The sequence below is a fragment of the Daucus carota genome, chromosome 2 (assembly GCF_001625215.2).
Source record: "Daucus carota subsp. sativus chromosome 2, DH1 v3.0, whole genome shotgun sequence".
Classification (NCBI taxonomy): domain Eukaryota; kingdom Viridiplantae; phylum Streptophyta; class Magnoliopsida; order Apiales; family Apiaceae; genus Daucus; species Daucus carota.
In genome coordinates, this window is record NC_030382.2 from 2,196,705 (window position 1) to 2,217,917 (window position 21,213).

The 21,213-nt window shown below is 32.2% G+C and overlaps 2 protein-coding genes across 2 annotated transcripts; both read left to right on the forward strand.

Annotated features, from left to right (window-relative positions):
- The first annotated feature begins 5,794 nt into the window (after positions 1 to 5,794).
- Positions 5,795 to 7,211, forward strand: LOC108203431 (factor of DNA methylation 4-like). Its single transcript, XM_064086551.1, has 3 exons — positions 5,795 to 6,115; positions 6,509 to 6,724; positions 6,981 to 7,211. Exons 1-3 carry the CDS (start codon positions 5,795 to 5,797, stop codon positions 7,209 to 7,211), a joined length of 768 nt encoding a protein of 255 aa, XP_063942621.1.
- A 10,252-nt stretch (positions 7,212 to 17,463) lies between these two features.
- Positions 17,464 to 18,886, forward strand: LOC108192753 (factor of DNA methylation 4). Its single transcript, XM_017373002.2, has 3 exons — positions 17,464 to 17,784; positions 18,180 to 18,395; positions 18,656 to 18,886. Exons 1-3 carry the CDS (start codon positions 17,464 to 17,466, stop codon positions 18,884 to 18,886), a joined length of 768 nt encoding a protein of 255 aa, XP_017228491.2.
- Positions 18,887 to 21,213: the final 2,327 nt, after the last annotated feature.

Genomic DNA, 21,213 nt, shown 5'->3' on the forward strand with positions numbered 1-21,213 from the left:
GGGGACCGATATGAGATTATACCTCCGGAAAGTAGAAACACTTCTTTAGAGCCGGTAGTGGAGCCACGAGTTAGTGAGCCAGTAGTGGAGAATAACTCTGTTGCTTCGTTGGTTAATCGAGTAGCGGTGCTCGAAGACGTTGTTAATGATTTAAAAGCAGATATCGGAGTTGTTCGCACGGATATTTCAAATCTACACGAGAGCATGTCTAGACAATTGACAGCGGTCTTGCACTGCGTCAGGCATCAGGGTCCGCCTCATATGCCTTGACACCTAGGGGAGTTCTCTTTCTTTTCTTTGTAGTTAAATATTGTATTTTATTTTTGTTTTTAGTTATTAGTTCTCTTTTAGGAGAAGTAGTTAGTTATTTTGTTCCTTCAGAGTCATTGAGGGCAATGTCTCACTCAAGTGTGGGGAGGTACTCTCAATAAAATAAAATAAAAAGTTATAAAAAAATTGAAAATTTTAAAAAATTAAAAATAACTCTAGTCTTATAAAATAGTTGGATGATCATATCATGTTAAGATAGATACTCATGCATTGCATATATTAGTTCATATAGGTTGGATTAAGTCATATAGTTGTATTTTATGTTAGTTCATTGCATAACATAACATGATCCCATAATGTAATATCCCAAGTTAGTAGCCTATGATGATACTATGTGTAGCATGTTTTTATTTTACTCTTGCTATGATCACATATTAGCAATGTTACGTGCATAGTGTCACTAGTGCAGAGCTTATTTATGGACACAAACTATCATGCTCTTGAATATCGAATTGAGACTTAGGTACACTTACTTCTTGAGGGGTAGCCACTTGTTGATGATTAGAATTTTGTCTATTCCCTTTTGAGCTTAGTACATAAATGCTTAAGTTTGAGATGACTTTGGGGTGTAAACGTGTTCGGAAAAAAAAAGAAAAAAAAGATTAATAAAGCATCAAATACTCCTTTGAGATCAACGGGTGACACACATGACAGGGACGACCCATGTACTTGTGCTGGTAATAAGTGCAATTGTACTAGAAAGACATTTTCTTGGTGACTTTTCATTACCCTTGATTACTGGAGAATTATTTGGCTAAAAAATAAATGAGCTTGTGAAGTCTTTTGGTGATCGTAACTCACTTACCCTGAGTAGCGTCCTGACCTTAGATCGAGCATGTGAAAAAAAATAGTAGTATTATAGCAATAAAAAGAACACATAGAAACTCCTAGTCATCTTGAATGATAGCTAGTTCTAAGTAGCAAAGTGTTTAGGATCTATTCTAGTACTCAACTTAGGAGCTATTAACTCACATGATTTGTCATGTTGAAGTTCGTATATCTTTGTTCTTAATTCAAAGAAGAGCATGTTGTAAGAAAAGCAAACACGCACACTCTGCATTTTTGTTCACTAAGTTGTGATATTGTGGTGTGAGCTTGATGTGTCGAAACTTGTTGCACATCCTGAGGGTTATCACTGATTTGGGAGACACTATTACTATTAGGATCCATTGCATTTTCATTATTAGTTGCATTCATGTAGTTGCATTCCTTGTGTTCTTATGGTCACCTATATTATTATTATATGAGCTAGATGGATTTTGTGGGTACATTCACTATAGGCCCTCACGAGACAAAACTCGTCCCACTAGGGCTACCTAGGGGTTTAAAGGCTTGTTGCATATGCTCAATGCAATCGTGTCGCCTCCGAAAGTGGTGTTAATAAGTTTAGAAGTAATTTTTATTTGCATTCTTTCTTTGCCCGAGGACGTGCAAAAGTTTAAGTGTGGGGATGTTTGATGTGTGATATTTATAATCACACTTTTTCCTCATATTTTAAATACTTTTGCATGAAACTGGATTTTGTTTAATATATATTTTCATGTTTTCTGTTAGAAAATAAAGAATTCTCATAATAGAAGGAATGAAGCAAAAAGTGCATTATTTGAAGTGATTTCTAGCAAAATTCGGATTTTGGGATTAATTGTGTTGTGTTCATTGTTTTGATCATAACCCGAGTTCTGTAAGTCCGTTTTGGGCCTGTAAACAGCCGTTGGAAAGCTTGCGAGAAGACCTTTAATTCAAGTAAGGTTTAAGAATTTATTGACATTCTAATCAGCCCAGAATATGGCCAGAAGCAGAAAGTCCGAATTTTCTACTTTGAACTCCTATTCTATTTGAGAAACTTATTTGTAGTATTTATTTTATTCAAAATATAGTATAGGAAAAATAGATCAGTTATTGTTTTGTTTTCTAATGGGCTTGGGAGTTACATGGGCCAAGAGACACAAAAACATTACAGGAGGGAAGTTACAAAAAAAGACAATAGACACAGGGAGAGAGATACAGGAAGAAGTTGCACGCAAGAGAGCAAGGAGGAAGAAAGCAATTGGAAGAGACAAATATAGAGTTTTTCTTCTCTTCTTTACCTTTCTTAATTGTAACATGGATTTGATGTCTTTATACTTGTGTTTAGTTCTTAGTAGTGTGATGTTGAACTAATTTCTCTTATAGGCCTTTAATGGATTCTTTTGATTATATATAACTTGTTTCTTCATTTCTCTATCCTTGTGGTCATATTGATTGCTTATGTTGATTTGTGTGTATTGCTTCTCAAGGATTGATCACCTTTGAGATTGAACTAGTAACTTAAGAGGACTTGGGAGAGAAATCTTAAGTTTGGACTCAATCAACATAGCCTAGGATTAAATTTTTATATTGATTTGTGGTTGGGACAGGAATGTACCTAAGCACCTTGGGTAGTCGATTAAGGTGATGTTTAATGCTATTTATGAGTTTAAATTCTACATAAGGATATGGGGGTTAATTCATAAATAAGAGTCATTTGATATTCGGAAGGTCCTTATGAATACTTGTTAGCCTTAGATTAGTAATTAGATTAGACCATGAGAATTGATGTATGATGAGATACTTGTTGATATCAAAAGATGAAGTTTTAGGCCTATCTTGTTAATCTTGTCATTGAAGTTGTGTTAGTTAGTTCTCTAGTGTTAATTATTTTAACTTTTTAGCCAATGTGTACTTTAACTTGAATTAGGAGAACAATGGTGTATGGTACTTAACAACTTATTTTTAGTCTCTGTGGGAACAAATAAATATACTACTTGTAACGATACGTGCACTTGGGTATAAGTTGTAAAATCGCTAACACAGATACTTTAAAATAGTCCCGCAAAATTTGAGGGTCCAAAACACTAATTAGGTCATAGGGCCATTTTATGATCGGCTTATTGAGACCCATCAAATTGACATATATTCACAACACTAATGAGGTCATGGGGCCATTTTATGATCCACCTTATTGAGGCCTAACAAATTGACATTTATTCACAATTACACACGTAACTCTTCTAGAAAATAGAAATCTTTTTAATAAATCTTAATCCTTTATTCCCGTTTTGGAGATATTACTTTTAACTTAATTCAAATATTCTTCCTAAATCTTTTGCATTAGAAAAAGAAAGTTTTTAAGACAAAACTTAATCCGTTATTCCCTTTTTCAATATTTACTAGTAAAATCAGTTCAAAGATTTTTCATACATGTTTTGGATTTCAATATATTAAATCATGTAGAATGTTCGTACTTCCAACCAAATTTACTCGTAAATAAGTCAAGGGGTATATTTATGCTTTTTATGAATTTTATTATATTAAATTTAGACACTAAAAACTATTAACTTTTGAGACATTAGATCATAATTTTATATTATTATTGGCTTGAATGAAAAGATTGATGATTTTAATTCGGACTTTTAATTATACTTGTTTAAAACCGGACTACAATAACATATTAATATATAAATTAAGAGATGTATATTCGATTGAGATTTTAATGGATTGTTTTTTATCTACGGATTTTAAATGGATTGTATGTGATTTTGATTTTGTGCAAATTCTGATAAAATGTCGTAAAGTTGATATGGATTCTTTAGGATTTAAGAACATTAATGCTTCAAAATCCCATGAATTTTGATGGGATTCCAAAAAACTTAAAATACATTGAGAAATGCCACAAAATCCATCATTTTATGAAATCCCAATTGAATATCAGATTTAAAGCATAATTTAAAATCCTAATTGAATACCACCAGATTTTGTAGTATTATTGAAAATCTCAATTGAATACCTCTAGATATTAATGGATTTTAAAAAATCGCTCGAATTTCATGAATGCAAAAAAATCCTTCAAAATCCTAATTCAATACACCCCCGTAAAAGTATCAATATTTGCATGTATTTCAACACGAGTTAATGAGATAAAAACTAAAACATACCTTCTTGTATCAAATATACCAACAACCAATGCTTGACTAATATTATTTACACAATATAACTTAAAAATATATGACAGTAGAATATATAATTTTATATATGTAGACTTGTTTTTATATGTGTTACTATTTCCTTTGTTCTAACTATATTTTTAATTTTTAATTCTTAATTTCTCAATTTCTTACATTTCAAATTTTGAAAAAAAAAATTGTAAACATTATAATACAAATTTACCTGTTCCTTTCATTTCATCCACTTTTCAATACCACAATAATTAATAATTTAGTGGCGCGGAAAAAATATTATTTTTACTATTTTATAAAGAATTAATATATGGTACTATTATCTCATATACTTTAATAGTATGAAAAAATGCCTGTAATTAGCCACTAAGATTTCAGTATTAATAAATATTTATTTTTTGTAAAAATTTTATTAAAAATTCTGGAAATTTGAAATGAGATAAATATTAATTTTATAAATTTAAAAACATATAAAAGACATAAATGTAATCACATATGCAAAATTTAAGAATATATGTTTGCAAAAGGTCACAACAAAGATCAATACAATACATATCTTATATCTTATAATAATTAATAAAAGTAAAGATATTACACCTAAATTTAAGATTCTATAGTATATTTTATTCTTTCTACACGCCTTTATATTGGAGCATGTAAATCATTGTTATCATTTGGTTTTGACACCTCCATTTTCAGATTGCAAGCTTGAATTTTGCTTTCTCTCTCTCTCTCTCTCCCCCTTCCATTTTGTAAGTTATATCATTTTGGATATTTGAATACTTCTTAAGGGTGAAGTGAAACATACACTACTACAAGAGCGGCTATTTCCGACGTATATACGTGAGTTTTTCTATGTATCATATATGTTGTAAGAAATTTTAATATTTCTCTTCATTTATGTGGATAAAATTTAAAAATTTATGTATTATATGTTATATGAAATAATGGTACTTCTCTTCATTTGTTTGAATAAAACTTAAAAATATATGCGCTTTGATGTAGAGATGAAGCTATTTTGCTCAACATAAATTCACTCCTTCAGTATCTTTCTTGTTATATTTCATCTTACTAATTTTTGATTTTTCTTTTGTTTATTTGTCTTCCTATAAACTGATATAGTTCTTGCGGTAAATATAAATATATAATAGTATTTGCATAATCAAATGTACATCTGTATTTGGGACGTGGATGCTTAACTATATATACAATTATCACTGCACTATCAGAGGGGGCTGAGATCCCGGGCCAATAAGGGCCCAAATTTATAAACAATATGCTGTGTTGTTTTTTTTACAAGATATTCAAAAGGAGTTTACAATTAGTATATTTCTTGTTATTATTTGTATTTTAAGTTCATTTTATTTATACAAATTAGTTTAATTTTATATAAAGTAAAAATTAATTGATTTGAAATTTCACACACACCCCAATAATTTTACCTGGATAACTGAGGTACCAGCTTAATGTTATGGCATGCACAGATTAAAATGGAGCACAACTCGGAAAGAGGACCGCAGGGTGATGGTGTGCTTGGTGGTGTTGTTAGTGCTGGTGATGCAGGTGTTGTAGCTGCTAATGGTGGGGGTGCTGCTGTTGATAGTGTATTGAGACCAAATAATCATGGTGAGGATGTGGAGGATATGAAGAAAAAGATGGAGTCCTTGGAAGAAAAACTGAAGGAGACGGAAGAAAAACTGAAGGACAAGGATGAAGATTTTGAAAGCCTTCAAGATTCATATCAAGCTCTACTTGTAAAGGAGAGGAACAACAATGACCAGTTAGAAGATGCTCGAAAAAAGCTAATAAATGTGAGTTGTTTGGTTGTCTTACATTTTAATATGGACTTCAATGTCAATGAATCTGAGTTTTCTTTACATGTCTTGCTCGAGTAATAATTTCATTGTGCACACATAGGAAAATGAACTGAAATATTTAATCTCTTTTGTTATGAATATCTATTTGCGTAAATTATGAGCCATTCAAGGCCGTAAAAGTTCAGCCTGCATACTTTAGCCAAGTCATTCATGATAACCTGACTCTCCCTATACTACAAACCATGCACTCCATAGCAATTATCTTTTGTTGATAACAATTATATATAAGCAAATGTCTGCAATTTCTAGTTCGGGAAAATAGGAACTGAAAAATATGTATTGTTTTGATAGTGTCCACCAAAGGTGATCATTTTATTGTTTCAATAGGTTTTGAAGGATAGGCCGACTAACATGAGGGCCTATACTGGTGTCAAGCTGATGGGAGACCTTAACCTCAAACCCATATTTGCTGCTGCAAAGAAAAAGTATCCTCCTGCCGAAGTTGAATTGAAAGCAATGGAATTTTCATCCCTGCTAGAGGAGAAACTTCGGGATCCAAACTGGTACCCCTTTAAGGTCATAACATTTGGTGAAGATAGCAAGGTAAGCATTCTGTAGATAAATTTACTTGTCAACTCGAAAGTCATAGCTTCTCCCTTTTATGCAGACCATATCTTTTTACAGTCACTCATGCATCACTGTGATTAATGACTTGTATTCTCCCTGACATTGTAGTAGTTTGTAACCAGACAGTTTCTAGACCACTCTATATATTCTCGTTTCCTTGCTCACGATCTCTCTCTCTCTCTCTCTCTCTCTATTTCCTTATTGTATGTTTTGATTTCATGTGACATGTTAGAGAGTTATCAATGATGAAGATGAAAGCCTGGTGATCATAAAGAGTGAGTGGGGTGATGAAGTGTATAACTCGGTGGTGAAGGCACTAACAGAATTAAACGAGTACAATTCAAGTGGAAGATATCCCGTTCCCGAGTTGTGGAATTTCAAAGAAGGAAAGAAGGCAACCTTAGGTGAGGGTGTCGATTTCATGGAAAGGTTGTGCAAGACAAACAAGAGGAAGAGAAATTAAAGTATTCTTGTACTAATGATTTGCACCCCTTCTTTACTTTACCCGTTTGATTGTCGATGTGTTAGGACCATTTTTCTATGTTGTATACGAATTTCATATATCTTTTTATACATCTTTATAAGCATGAGCATGTAGAATGTTCAACTTCCAACCAAATTAGGGAATTTATTCCTAAATAAATCCAAAGCGGATATATATGTGTGTATGTCTATATATATGCGCAGAGGACGGCATGAACCATTTTTCACATTACTATATATCATTAATTATTTGCCTACACAATATAACATTTTATTTTAATATAGAATATTATGATGCATAAATTTCATATACTTAAAACTTGTAGGAATTGAAAAAGATCAATTTTTAGTTCATATTTTATAATTTTGAATGAATTTTAAAATAATAAATTCCTCGATTTTATTCATGGCCGGCCAACAAAATTGAAAAGAGACACAACCACTTAATGTTTTGTGATAAGTACCTGACAGCCGCCCTCGTCTGATATCATTGGCTCTAGCCGTGGCGGAGCCCACATGCACGGATTTGTTTTTGGCTTCTCGTATCAAAAGAACTCATGCTAATGGACTAGTTTGGATACTTATTTTGAAGACAAATCTGTTTTATCTTTACGATGCGGGAGTTGGGTTGACACCCACTCACCACTACCCTCACTTTGTGATTTTTCTTTTGTTTATTTGTGTTGCTAAACTGATATAGTTCTTGCAGTAAATATAAATATGTAATAGTATTTGCATAAATGTATATGTGTACTTGGGAAGTGGATGCTTAATATACAATTATAGCTGCACAATCATAGGGGGCTGAGACGGCACAGCCTGGCCAATAAAGGCCCAAATCTATAAATAATATTTTGGACGTGTTGTTTTTTTTACAAGATATTCAAAAAGAGTTTGCAATTAGTATATTTCTTGTTACAATTTGTATTTTAAGTTCATTTTATTTATACAAATTATTTTAACTTTATATAAAGTAAAAATTAATTGATTTAAAATTACATACACGCCCCAATAATTTTACCTGGATAAGTGAAGTACCAGCTTAATGTTATGGCATGCACAGATCAAAATGGAGCACAACTTGGAAAGAGGACCGCAGGGTGATGGTGTGCAGCTTCGTGGTGCTGGTGATGCAGGTGTTGTGGCTGCTAATGCTGGGGGTGCTTCTGGTTATATTGGTGTAATGAGACCAAATAATAATGGTGAGGATATTATGGAAATGAAGAAAAAGATGGAGTCCTTGGAAGAAAAACTCAAGGAGAGTGAAGAAAAATTGTAGGAGAGGGAAGAAAAACTGAAGGAGAAGGATGAAGATTTTGAATGTCTTCAAGATTCATATCAAGCTCTACTTGTCAAGGAGAGGAACAACAATTACCAGTTACAAGATGCTCGAGAAAAGCTAATAAATGTGAGTTGTTTGGTTGTCTTACATTTTAATGTGGACTTCATGTCAATGAATCTGAGTTATTTTTCATGTCTTGCTCGAGTAATAAATTCATTTTCCACACATAGGAAAATGAACTGAAATATTTAATCTTTTTTGTTATAAATATCTACTTGCATGACTCTACCTATACTACAAACCATGCACACTCGATACGAGTACAACTTTCCATTTTGATTTGTAACTAATTATGGAATTTTTTCTCTTTTCCAATTTAGTTGTGTTGATGAGCACATAGGTCTAGGGAGTGTTGTTGCTTGTGCAAATAGGGCACAAGAGGTTGTTTGGCCAAAAAGGCAGCGTAGATATGGTGGTCTGCCCAAGTAAGTTGATTGGCAATCCTCCTGTATGTTAAATTTCTTGCCCAATTTTTTTTCGCTATTGTGGGAAACATGTCAGTTTGATTACTATTTACCATATATTTCTAGTATGTATGTATATATATATATATATATATATATATATATATATATAGAGAGAGAGAGAGAGAGAGAGAGAGAGAGAGAGTTCGGTGAAAAAATTTACCTGAGCATACTTTAGCAGATTATAGCATTAGAAGGATATTTTTTCTAAAGCAAAACATTAATTACAGAAGAGAATAGAAGAGAATGGTATGTTCCTCCTCTATTATGGTCGGTGAATGTTGGCTCACAAAAACATTTTTTCGTGATAAGCTTCCAATATATATAAATACACCAGAGTAATCTCAATTAAGATATGAGCTTTTTCTCATGCTCGTCAATCATTACATAATATTTAGAACACATCTTTGTAATCAGTTTATAATTTTCTCATGAATCCTACGTCATATGGAATGTAATATAATTAAAATAATGTCTTTGTCATTTGATCCAATAGAGTTCCGTAGATAGGAATAGATTTGATAAAACCTGATAACTCTCGGATATTAGAGTATTAGAACGGAAAGATCCATTAGATAATGATACTAGTGGTTCTAAACCATCTCTGGCGATTAATCAACAATTCAAATAGACTCTTTTGCAGGCTCCGAAGCCATGGTCCTTATTTGTTCAGGTCTTGATATATAAGAGAGTTTTAACTTGCACCTACCTAATTCTGACACTGAAGTCGCTGAGAGACAAGTTTTTGTAAAATACTACCGCAGTGAAGCGGAGTGCTAACCTGTTTAAGTGTGAAATTTCATACCAGCTTCAAATTGTAATCATGAGCCTTTTATTTGGCATTAACTTTCACTGCTTTGACCTATCCAACTAGAGATCTTTCACCATTTGATCATGTGAAATATAGATCTTGTATTTAGTAAGACCACTTGAAATACTTTTTAAGTGACAATTTTCTTGCTTTTGCACCAACAATGTTATGCATTATGGAGGACGTGATAACTTGGCTTATCAATGTGCTTTAACATTCTCTATTTTAAGCACTATCACTATAAACCTTGAGTGCAAATTCTTCCTTCTCCCTTATTATGCACAAAGGACTGTGGTGCTTAGGTGTGTGGTGTTTTTGTTATGCAACCTGTATATTGGACGTCATTTACTTTGCTTGGATGATAATTTCTAGTTATCCAGTAATGTATCGCAGAGCCCCTAGCTAGAAGAGCTTTATGAAGACCAACTCTCTCAGCTGCGGTGGTTGGATTTCCGTGACACTCATGACAACATACAAGCACTGGTCGAGACATCTGGTGATGTTCATGCAGCGGCAGTTTTGCTTCTTCAGGACCTTTGACTGCTTCAGAGCCTTTTTTGTGAAGGTAGTATGTGATTTCTATGGATTAGTTTTACATGGAAGTCTAAATCATCAGGTGAAGTCTGATAATTCTGAAGAAAAATCCATAAATCCAAATTGTGTCTTATCATTTGTACAATTTTACTTTGTTGTTGGCATTTGATGGCAACACATGTCATGGCAACATCTATCGTGGGAAGCTCTTTGATAACCAGACTTAACTCCGACCAGGATTGTTTCTTAAACTGGAGGATTTTTCGTGTGAATTTCGATTTCGCTTTAGCCCATCACATTTTTTACAATCTTTATGTATTCTCTAATTTCTGTGTATGGGACAGAAATGATGAATTTGATAAACAAAAAACTTACAACTATGGCATATTTATAGGAGGATTATAATAAACTGAGGCAGTTCTCAAAAAGAAATTATATACAATATTTTTATTCTAGCACAAAGTTTGCTATAAGAGTGAGACGGGAATTTAAGGTACGTCAAATCAAACGTGTGTTAACTCTGTGTCAGAATGTTCCAGTGAATAAACAACGTTTGATTTTCTGTGGCCAGTATCTCCAAGACGATCAGACCATTGGGAGTTTTGATTATTAACTGTATTCTGATTAATTTACAGTATTTAGTATGATTACTTTGTAAAGTTTTTTGATCGATATTATTAAATACCCTTGTGTATGTTAACATATTTTATATCAGCTTCAAATTGTAATCATGAGCCTTTTATGTGGCAATATTAATGACCTATCCAGCTAGAGATCTTTCACCGTTTGATCATGTGAAATATAGATCTTGTATATTTAGTAAGACCACTTAAAATACTTTTTTTAAGTGACAATTTTCTTCCTTCTGCACCAACAATGTTATGCATAATGGAGGACATGATAACTTGGCTTATCAATGTGTACTTTTAACATTCTCTATTTTAAGTACTACAAACAAGTTGTTTGACAATGTCAAGAACGATGCAGATTTCCATAGTATAGCAGATGGAGATGAAGAGATATCAGGAATTGGTGAATTTTCACCGAGTCTTTTGAGATCCCCAAGATCCTCTTTGTCGATGTTTATTTTGGACGTGATCTTGTCTATCAAGTATGTATATAAATGAAGAAAAATGTTCTGGAGTAAATATTTTGACAGGTTATACAAGTACGTAGTTTTATGTTGAACATAAAAAAAATATGAACTTTAACTTTAAACGCAATATAATTCACCTGAGCTGTGATAATTCAATCTTCATCCCCTTCACTAATTAAGCCTCTTCTATCTTCCATCATCTCTCATATTTAGCAATGTTTTAATAAATCAAAATCTGATTCTTTTTGGGTGAGTTCTTATTAAGTTCGTGCTTGTTATCAAAGGTTGTTGATCATGCCCTTTTTTTGGATGTTGTTTTATGTTATGATATTTTTGTGAGTCTTGTTATGGATTTCGGTAATATTTCTAATAAGGACTTACATGATAATTTGGCTAATTCGTAAAGCTTGATTCAAATATGGAACGGTAGTGATTCTCGCAAGGGCTCACATTTCACAAAAAAAAAATTGTTCATATCTTGGGGGTAATTATTGCTCCAATATGAGTTGATTAACTGATATTTATGAACATTGGGCTACAAATTGTGCTTATGTGAAGGTCAATGTTCACAACTGAAGTAGATTGGATTGTTCGAGATATCATTGTAATATTTTTAATATTCTATGTGTTAAACGATTTGTAGGGGTGTAATTCAGGCCGAGCGAGCCGAGTTTCGAGCCGAGCGTAGTTCGAGCTGAAGTTAATCGAACCAGGATTGTTTCTTAAACTGGAGGATTTTTCGTGTGAATTTCGATTTCGCTTTAGCCCATCACATTTTTTACAATCTTTATGTATTCTCTAATTTCTGTGTATGGGACAGAAATGATGAATTTGATAAACAAAAAACTTACAACTATGGCATATTTATAGGAGGATTATAATAAACTGAGGCAGTTCTCAAAAAGAAATTATATACAATATTTTTATTCTAGCACAAAGTTTGCTATAAGAGTGAGACGGGAATTTAAGGTACGTCAAATCAAACGTGTGTTAACTCTGTGTCAGAATGTTCCAGTGAATAAACAACGTTTGATTTTCTGTGGCCAGTATCTCCAAGACAATCAGACCATTGGGAGTTTTGATTATTAACTGTATTCTGATTAATTTACAGTATTTAGTATTATTACTTTGTAAAGTTTTTTGATCGATATTATTAAATACCCTAGTGTATGTTAACATATTTTATATCAGCTTCAAATTGTAATCATGAGCCTTTTATGTGGCAATATTAATGACCTATCCAGCTAGAGATCTTTCACCGTTTGATCATGTGAAATATAGATCTTGTATTTAGTAAGACCACTTAAAATACTTTTTTTAAGTGACAATTTTCTTCCTTCTGCACCAACAATGTTATGCATAATGGAGGACATGATAACTTGGCTTATCAATGTGTACTTTTAACATTCTCTATTTTAAGTACTACAAACAAGTTGTTTGACAATGTCAAGAATGATGCAGATTTCCATAGTATAGCAGATGGAGATGAAGAGATATCAGGAATTGGTGAATTTTCACCGAGTCTTTTGAGATCCCCAAGATCCTCTTTGTCGATGTTTATTTTGGACGTGATCTTGTCTATCAAGTATGTATATAAATGAAGAAAAATGTTCTGGAGTAAATATTTTGACAGGTTATACAAGTACGTAGTTTTATGTTGAACATAAAAAAAATATGAACTTTAACTTTAAACGCAATATAATTCACCTGAGCTGTGATAATTCAATCTTCATCCCCTTCACTAATTAAGCCTCTTCTATCTTCCATCATCTCTCATATTTAGCAATGTTTTAATAAATCAAAATCTGATTCTTTTTGGGTGAGTTCTTATTAAGTTCGTGCTTGTTATCAAAGGTTGTTGATCATGCCCTTTTTTTGGATGTTGTTTTATGTTATGATATTTTTGTGAGTCTTGTTATGGATTTCGGTAATATTTCTAATAAGGACTTACATGATAATTTGGCTAGTTCGTAAAGCTTGAATCAAATATGGAACGGTAGTGATTCTCGCAAGGGCTAACATTTCACAAAAAAAAATTGTTCATATCTTGGGGGTAATTGTTGCTCCAATATGAGTTGATTAACTGATATTTATGAACATTGGGCTACAAATTGTGCTTATGTGAAGGTCAATGTTCACAACTGAAGTAGATTGGATTGTTCGAGATATCATTGTAATATTTTTAATATTCTATGTGTTAAACGATTTCGTAGGGGTGTAATTCGGGCCGAGCGAGCCGAGTTTCGAGCCGAGCGTAGTTCGAGCTGAAGTTAATCGAGCCGAGCCGAGCCGGCTCGTTTAACTAATCGAGCCTAAATCCTTGCCCGAACTCGACTCGTTTAATTTAACGAGTCGAGTCGAGCCAGTTCATTTAGATAAACGAGCCGGCTTTAGCGAGTCGGGCGAGCGGCTCGTTTAATTTTACACTTAATCGAGGCTAAATTTCTACCCGAACTCGGCTTGTTTAATTTCACTAGTCGAGTCGAGCCAACTCGTTTAATTAAATGAGCCGGAGCCTTTGCCCGAGCTCGGCTCGTTTAACTAAACGAGCCGAGTCGAGCCTAGTTAAACGAGTTCGAGCCGGGTGAGCTCGCGAGCCGCCCAACTCGAATTACAGCTCTAACGATTTGAAAACAAAATGACTACTTGTTTAGTTTATTTTTTTTGTTTCATAATCAGATTGTAGTTGACAATTCGGAGTTTAATTTGTTCCGATTGGATTTCAGTATTTTAATGAATTCTTCCCATTTTGTGGAAAAAAATATCGGTATGTTAATCTATTTGGTTCATGCCTACAAGGATATCTTCAATGCCCGATCACATTAGAACATGACTCATTTAATTTTAACATGTACTAATATGATAAATCCTAAATCTCTTTGTTCTATGAATGATGGGCATCAAAAGGATATTAGTATTGTCCTCCATTTGGGTTTACAAAATTTTAACATGTTTACAAAATAAATTATTTATAATCAAACAATCTTATAATCATTTGTTCACAAGTTAATATTATTCTCTATATAAAATATAATATGTTCAATATTATTAAATATGTTATTTCATGAAAAATCAATACTTGTTAGTTAATAAGTGATACATAAGGTATCAACACAACATTAATCATACATGTGCTTTGATACAACGGAGAATCAATTTTTTTTTCGCTAATTAATTTGGTGATCACCAATCTTTTATCCAAAAGATAAAATACCAAAAGTATGATATGAATGAAAATATATATGATCTATTTTTTTATAATAAACTCAAGAGATAAAATAGCTCCATTGTTATGATCATATACTTTAAAATAGTCCCGCAAAATTTGAGGATCCAAAACACTAATTAGGTCATAGGGCCATTTTATGATCCGCCTTATTGAGACCCATCAAATTGACATTTATTCACAACACTAATGAGGTCATGGGGCCATTTTATGATCCACCTTATTGAGGCCCAACAAATTGACATTTATTCACAATTACACACGTAACTCTTCTAGAAAATAGAAATCTTTTTAATAAATCTTAATTCTTTATTCCCCTTTTGTAGATATTACTTTTAACTTAATTCAAATATTCTTCCTAAATCTTTTGCACTAGAAAAAGAAAGTTTTTAAGATAAAACTTAATCCGTTATTCCCCTTTTCAATATTTACTAGTAAAATCAGTTCAAAGATTTTTCATACATGTTTTGAATTTCAATATATTAAATCATGTACAATGTTCGTACTTCCAACCAAATTTACTCGTAAATAAGTCAAGGGGTATATTTATGCTTTTTATGAATTTTATTATATTAAATTTAGATACTAAAAACTATTAACTTTTGAGACATTAGATCATAATTTTATATTATTATTGGCTTGAATGAAAAGATTGATGATTTTCATTCGACTTTTAATTATACTTGTTTAAAACCGGACTACAATAACATATTAATATATAAATTAAGAGGGGTGTATTCGATTGGGATTTTAATGGATTGTTTTTTATCTATGGATTTTAAATGGATTGTATGTGATTTTGATTTTTGGCAAATTCTGATAAAATGTCGTAAAGTTGATATGGATTCTTTAGGATTTAAGAACATTAATGCTTCAAAATCACATGGATTTTGACGGGATTCCAAAAAACTTAAAATACATTGAGGAATGCCACAAAATCCATCATTTTATGAAATCCAAAAAAAAATCTATTAGCATTTGAATATCATCAGATTTTATTGGATTTTAAACAATCCCAATTGAATATCGGATTTAAAGCATAATTTAAAATCCTAATTGAATACCACCACATTTTATAGTATTATTTAAAATCTCAATTGAATACCTCTAGATATTAATGTATTTTAAAAAATCCCAATTGAATATTCTCGAATTTCATGAATGCAAAAAAATCCTTCAAAATCCCAATTCAATACACCCCTGTAAAAGTATCAATATTTGCATGTATTTCAACACGAGTTAAGGAGATAAAAACTAAAACATACCTTCTTGTATCAAATATACCAACAACCAATGCTTGACTAATATTATTTACACAACATAACTTAAAAATATATGACAGTAGAATATATAATTTTATATATGTAGACTTGTTTTTATATGTGTTACTATTTCCTTTGTTCCAACTATATTTTTAATTTGTAATTCTTAATTTCTCAATTTCTTACATTTCAAATTTTGAAAAAAAAAATTTAAACATTATAATACAAATTTACCTGTTCCTTTCATTTCATCCACTTTTCAATACCACAATAATTAATAATTTAGTGGCGCGGAAAAAGTATTATTTTTACTATTTTATAAAGAACTAATATATGGTACTATTATCTTATATACTTTAATAGTATGAAAAAATGCATATAATTAGCCACTAAGATTTCAGTATTAATAAATATTTATTTTTTGTAAAAATTTTATTTAAAATTCTGGAAATTTGAAATGAGATAAATATTAATTTTATAAATTTAAAAACATATAAAAGACATAAATGTAATCACATATGCAAAATTTAAGAATATATGTTTGCAAATGGTAACAACAAAGATCAATACAATACATATCTTATATTAATTAATAAAAGTAAAGATATTACACCTAAATTTAAGATTCTATAGTATATTTTATTCTTTCTACACACCTTTATATTGGAGCATGTAAATCATTGTTATCATTTGGTTTTGACACCTCCATTTTCAGATTGCAAGCTTGATTTTTGCTCTCTCTCTCTCTCTCTCCCTTTCCATTTTGTAAGGTATATCATTTTGGATATTTGAATATTTCTTAAGGGTGAAGTGAAACATACACTACTACAAGAGCTGCTATTTTCGACGTATATACGTGAGTTTTTCTATGTATCATATACGTTGTAAGAAATCTTAATATTTCTCTTCATTTATGTGGATAAAATTTAAAAATTTATGTATTATATGTTATATGAAATAATGGTACTTCTCTTCATTTGTTTGAATAAAACTTAAAAATATATGCGCTTTGATGTCGAGATGAAGCTATTTTGTTCAACATAAATTCACTCCTTCAGTAGCTTTCTTGTTATATTTCATCTTACTAATTTGTGATTTTTCTTTTGTTTATTTGTCTTGCTATAAACTGTTCTTGCAGTAAATATAAATATATAATAGTATTTGCATAATCAAATGTACATCTATATTTGGGACGTGGATGCTTAACTATATATACAATTATCGCTGCACTATTAGAGGGGGCTGAGATCCCGGGCCAATAAGGGCCCAAATTTATAAACAATATGCTGTGTTGTTTTTTTTACAAGATATTCAAAAGGAGTTTACAATTAGTATATTTCTTGTTATTATTTGTATTTTAAGTTCATTTTATTTATACAAATTAGTTTAATTTTATATAAAGTAAAAATTAATTGATTTGAAATTTCATACACACCCCAATAATTTTACCTGGATAACTGAGGTACCAGCTTAATGTTATGGCATGCACAGATTAAAATGGAGCACAACTTGGAAAGAGGATCGCAGGGTGATGGTGTGCTTGGTGGTGTTGTTAGTGCTGGTGATGCAGGTGTTGTGGCTGCTAATGGTGGGGGTGCTGCTGTTGATAGTGTATTGAGACCAAATAATCATGGTGAGGATGTGGAGGAAATGAAGAAAAAGATGGAGTCCTTGGAAGAAAAACTGAAGGAGACGGAAGAAAAACTGAAGGAGAAGGATGAAGATCTTGAAAGCCTTCAAGATTCATATCAAGCTCTACTTGTAAAAGAGAGGAACAACAATGACCAGTTAGAAGATGCTCGAAAAAAGCTAATAAATGTGAGTTGTTTGGTTGTCTTACATTTTAATATGGACTTCACTGTCAATGAATCTGAGTTTTCTTTACATGTCTTGCTCGAGTAATAATTTCATTGTCCACACATAGGAAAATGAACTGAAATATTTAATCTCTTTTATTATGAATATCTATTTGCGTAAATTATGAGCCATTCAAGGCCGTAAAAGTTCAGCCTGCATACTTTAGCCAAGTCATTCATGATAACCTGACTCTCCCTATACTACAAACCATGCACACTCGATAGCAATTATCTTTTGTTGATAACAATTATATATAAGCAAATGTCTGCAATTTCTAGTTCGGGAAAATAGGAACTGAAAAATATGTATTGTTTTGATAGTGTCCACCAAAGGTGATCATTTTATTGTTTCAATAGGTTTTGAAGGATAGGCGGACTAACATGAGGGCCTATACTGGTGTCAAGCTGATGGGAGACCTTAACCTCAAACCCATATTTGATGCTGCAAAGAAAAAGTATCCTCCTGCCGAAGTTGAATTGAAAGCAATGGAATTTTCATCCCTGCTAGAGGAGAAACTTCGGGATCCAAACTGGTACCCCTTTAAGGTCATAACATTTGGTGAAGATAGCAAGGTAAGCATTCTGTAGATAAATTTACTTGTCAACTCGAAAGTCATAGCTTCTCCCTTTTACGCAGACCATATCTTTTTACAGTCACTCATGCATCACTGTGATTAATGACTTGTATTCTCCCTGACATTGTAGTAGTTTGTAACCGGACAGTTTCTAGACCACTCTATATATTCTCGTTTCCTTGCTCACGATCTCTCTCTCTCTCTCTCTCTCTCTCTCTATTTCCTTATTGTATGTTTTGATTTCATGTGACATGTTAGAGAGTTATCAATGACGAAGATGAAAGCCTTGTGATCATAAAGAGTGAGTGGGGTGATGAAGTGTATAACTCGGTGGTGAAGGCACTAACAGAATTAAACGAGTACAATTCAAGTGGAAGATATCCCGTTCCCGAGTTGTGGAAATTCAAAGAAGGAAAGAAGGCAACCTTAGGTGAGGGTGTCGATTTCATGGAAAGGTTGTGCAAGACAAACAAGAGGAAGAGAAATTAAAGTATTCTTGTACTAATGATTTGCACCCCTTCTTTACTTTACCCGTTTGATTGTCGATGTGTTAGGACCATTTTTCTATGTTGTATACGAATTTCATATATTTTTTTATACATCTTTATAAGAATGAGCATGTAGAATGTTCAACTTCCAACCAAATTAAGGAATTTATTACTAAATAAATCCAAAGCGGATATATATGTGTGTATGTCTATATATATGCGGAGAGGACGGCAGGAATCATTTTTCACATTACTATATATCATTAAGTATTTGCCTACACAATATAACATTTTATTTTAATATAGAATATTATGATGCATAAATTTCATATACTTAAAACTTGTAGGAATTGAAAAAGATCAATTTTTAGTTCATATTTTATAATTTTGATTGAATTTTAAAAGAATAAATTCCTCGATTTTATTCATGGCCGGCCAACAAAATTGAAAAGAGACACAACCACTTAATGTTTTGTGATAAGTACCTGACAGCCGCCCTCGTCTGATATCATTGGCTCTAGCCGTGGCGGAGCCTATATGCACGGATTTGTTTTTGGCTTCTCGTATCAAAAGAACTCATGCTAATGGACTAGTTTGGATACTTATTTTGAAGACAAATCTGTTTTATCTTTACCATGCGGGAGTTGGGTTGACACCCACTCACCACTACCCTCACTTTGTGATTTTTCTTTTGTTTATTTGTGTTGCTAAACTGATATAGTTCTTGCAGTAAATATAAATATATAATAGTATTTGCATAAATGTATATGTGTACTTGGGAAGTGGATGCTTAATATACAATTATAGCTGCACAATCATAGGGGGCTGAGACCGCACAGCCCGGCCAATAAAGGCCCAAATCTATAAATAATATTTAGGACATGTTGTTTTTTTACAAGATATTCAAAAAGAGTTTGCAATTAGTATATTTCTTGTTACAAATTGTATTTTAAGTTGATTTTATTTATACAAATTATTTTAACTTTATATAAAGTAAAAATTAATTGATTTAAAATTACATACACGCCCCAATAATTTTACCTGGATAAGTGAAGTACCAGCTTAATGTTATGGCATGCACAGATTAAAATGGAGCACAACTTGGAAAGAGGACCGCAGGGTGATGGTGTGCAGCTTCGTGGTGCTGGTGATGCAGGTGTTGTGGCTGCTAATGCTGGGGTGCTGCTGGTTATATTGGTGTAATGAGACCAAATAATAATGGTGAGGATATTATGGAAATGAAGAAAAAGATGGAGTCCTTGGAAGAAAAACTCAAGGAGAGGGAAGAAAAATTGTAGGAGAGGGAAGAAAAACTGAAGGAGAAGGATGAAGATTTTGAATGTCTTCAAGATTCATATCAACCTCTACTTGTCAAGGAGAGGAACAACAATTACCAGTTACAAGATGCTCGAGAAAAGCTAATAAATGTGAGTTGTTTGGTTGTCTTACATTTTAATATGGACTTCATGTCAATGAATCTGAGTTATTTTTCATGTCTTGCTCGAGTAATAATTTCATTTTCCACACATAGGAAAATGAACTGAAATATTTAATCTTTTTTGTTAAAAATATCTACTTGCATGACTCTACCTATACTACAAACCATGCACACTCGATACGAGTACAACTTTCCATTTTGATTTGTAACTAATTATGGAATTTTTTCTCTTTTCCAATTTAGTTGTGTTGATGAGCACATAGGTCTAGGGAGTGTTGTTGCTTGTGCAAATAGGGCACAAGAGGTTGTTTGGCCAAAAAGGCAGCGTAGATATGGTGGCCTGCCCAAGTTGATTGGCAATCCTCCTGTATGTTAAATTTCTTGCACAATTTTTTTTCGCTATTGTGGGAAACATGTCAGTTTGATTACTATTTACCATATATTTCTAGTTTGTATATATATATATAGAGAGAGAGAGAGAGAGAGTCTGGTGAAAAAATTTATCTGAGCATACTTTAGCAGATTATAGCATTAGAAGGATATTTTTTCTAAAGCAAAACATTAATTACAGAAGAGAATAGAAGAGAATGGTATGTTCCTCCTCTATTATGGTCGGTGAATGTTGGCTCACAAAAACATTTTTTCTTGATAAGCTTCCAATATATATAAATACACCAGAGTAATCTCAATTAAGATATGAGCTTTTTCTCATGCTCGTCAATGATTACATAATATTTAGAACACATCTTTGTAATCAGTTTATAATTTTCTCATGAATCCTACGTCATATGGAATGTAATATAATTAAAATAATGTCTTTGTCATTTGATCCAATAGAGTTCCGTAGATAGGAATAGATTTGATAAAACTCGATAACTCTCGGATATTAG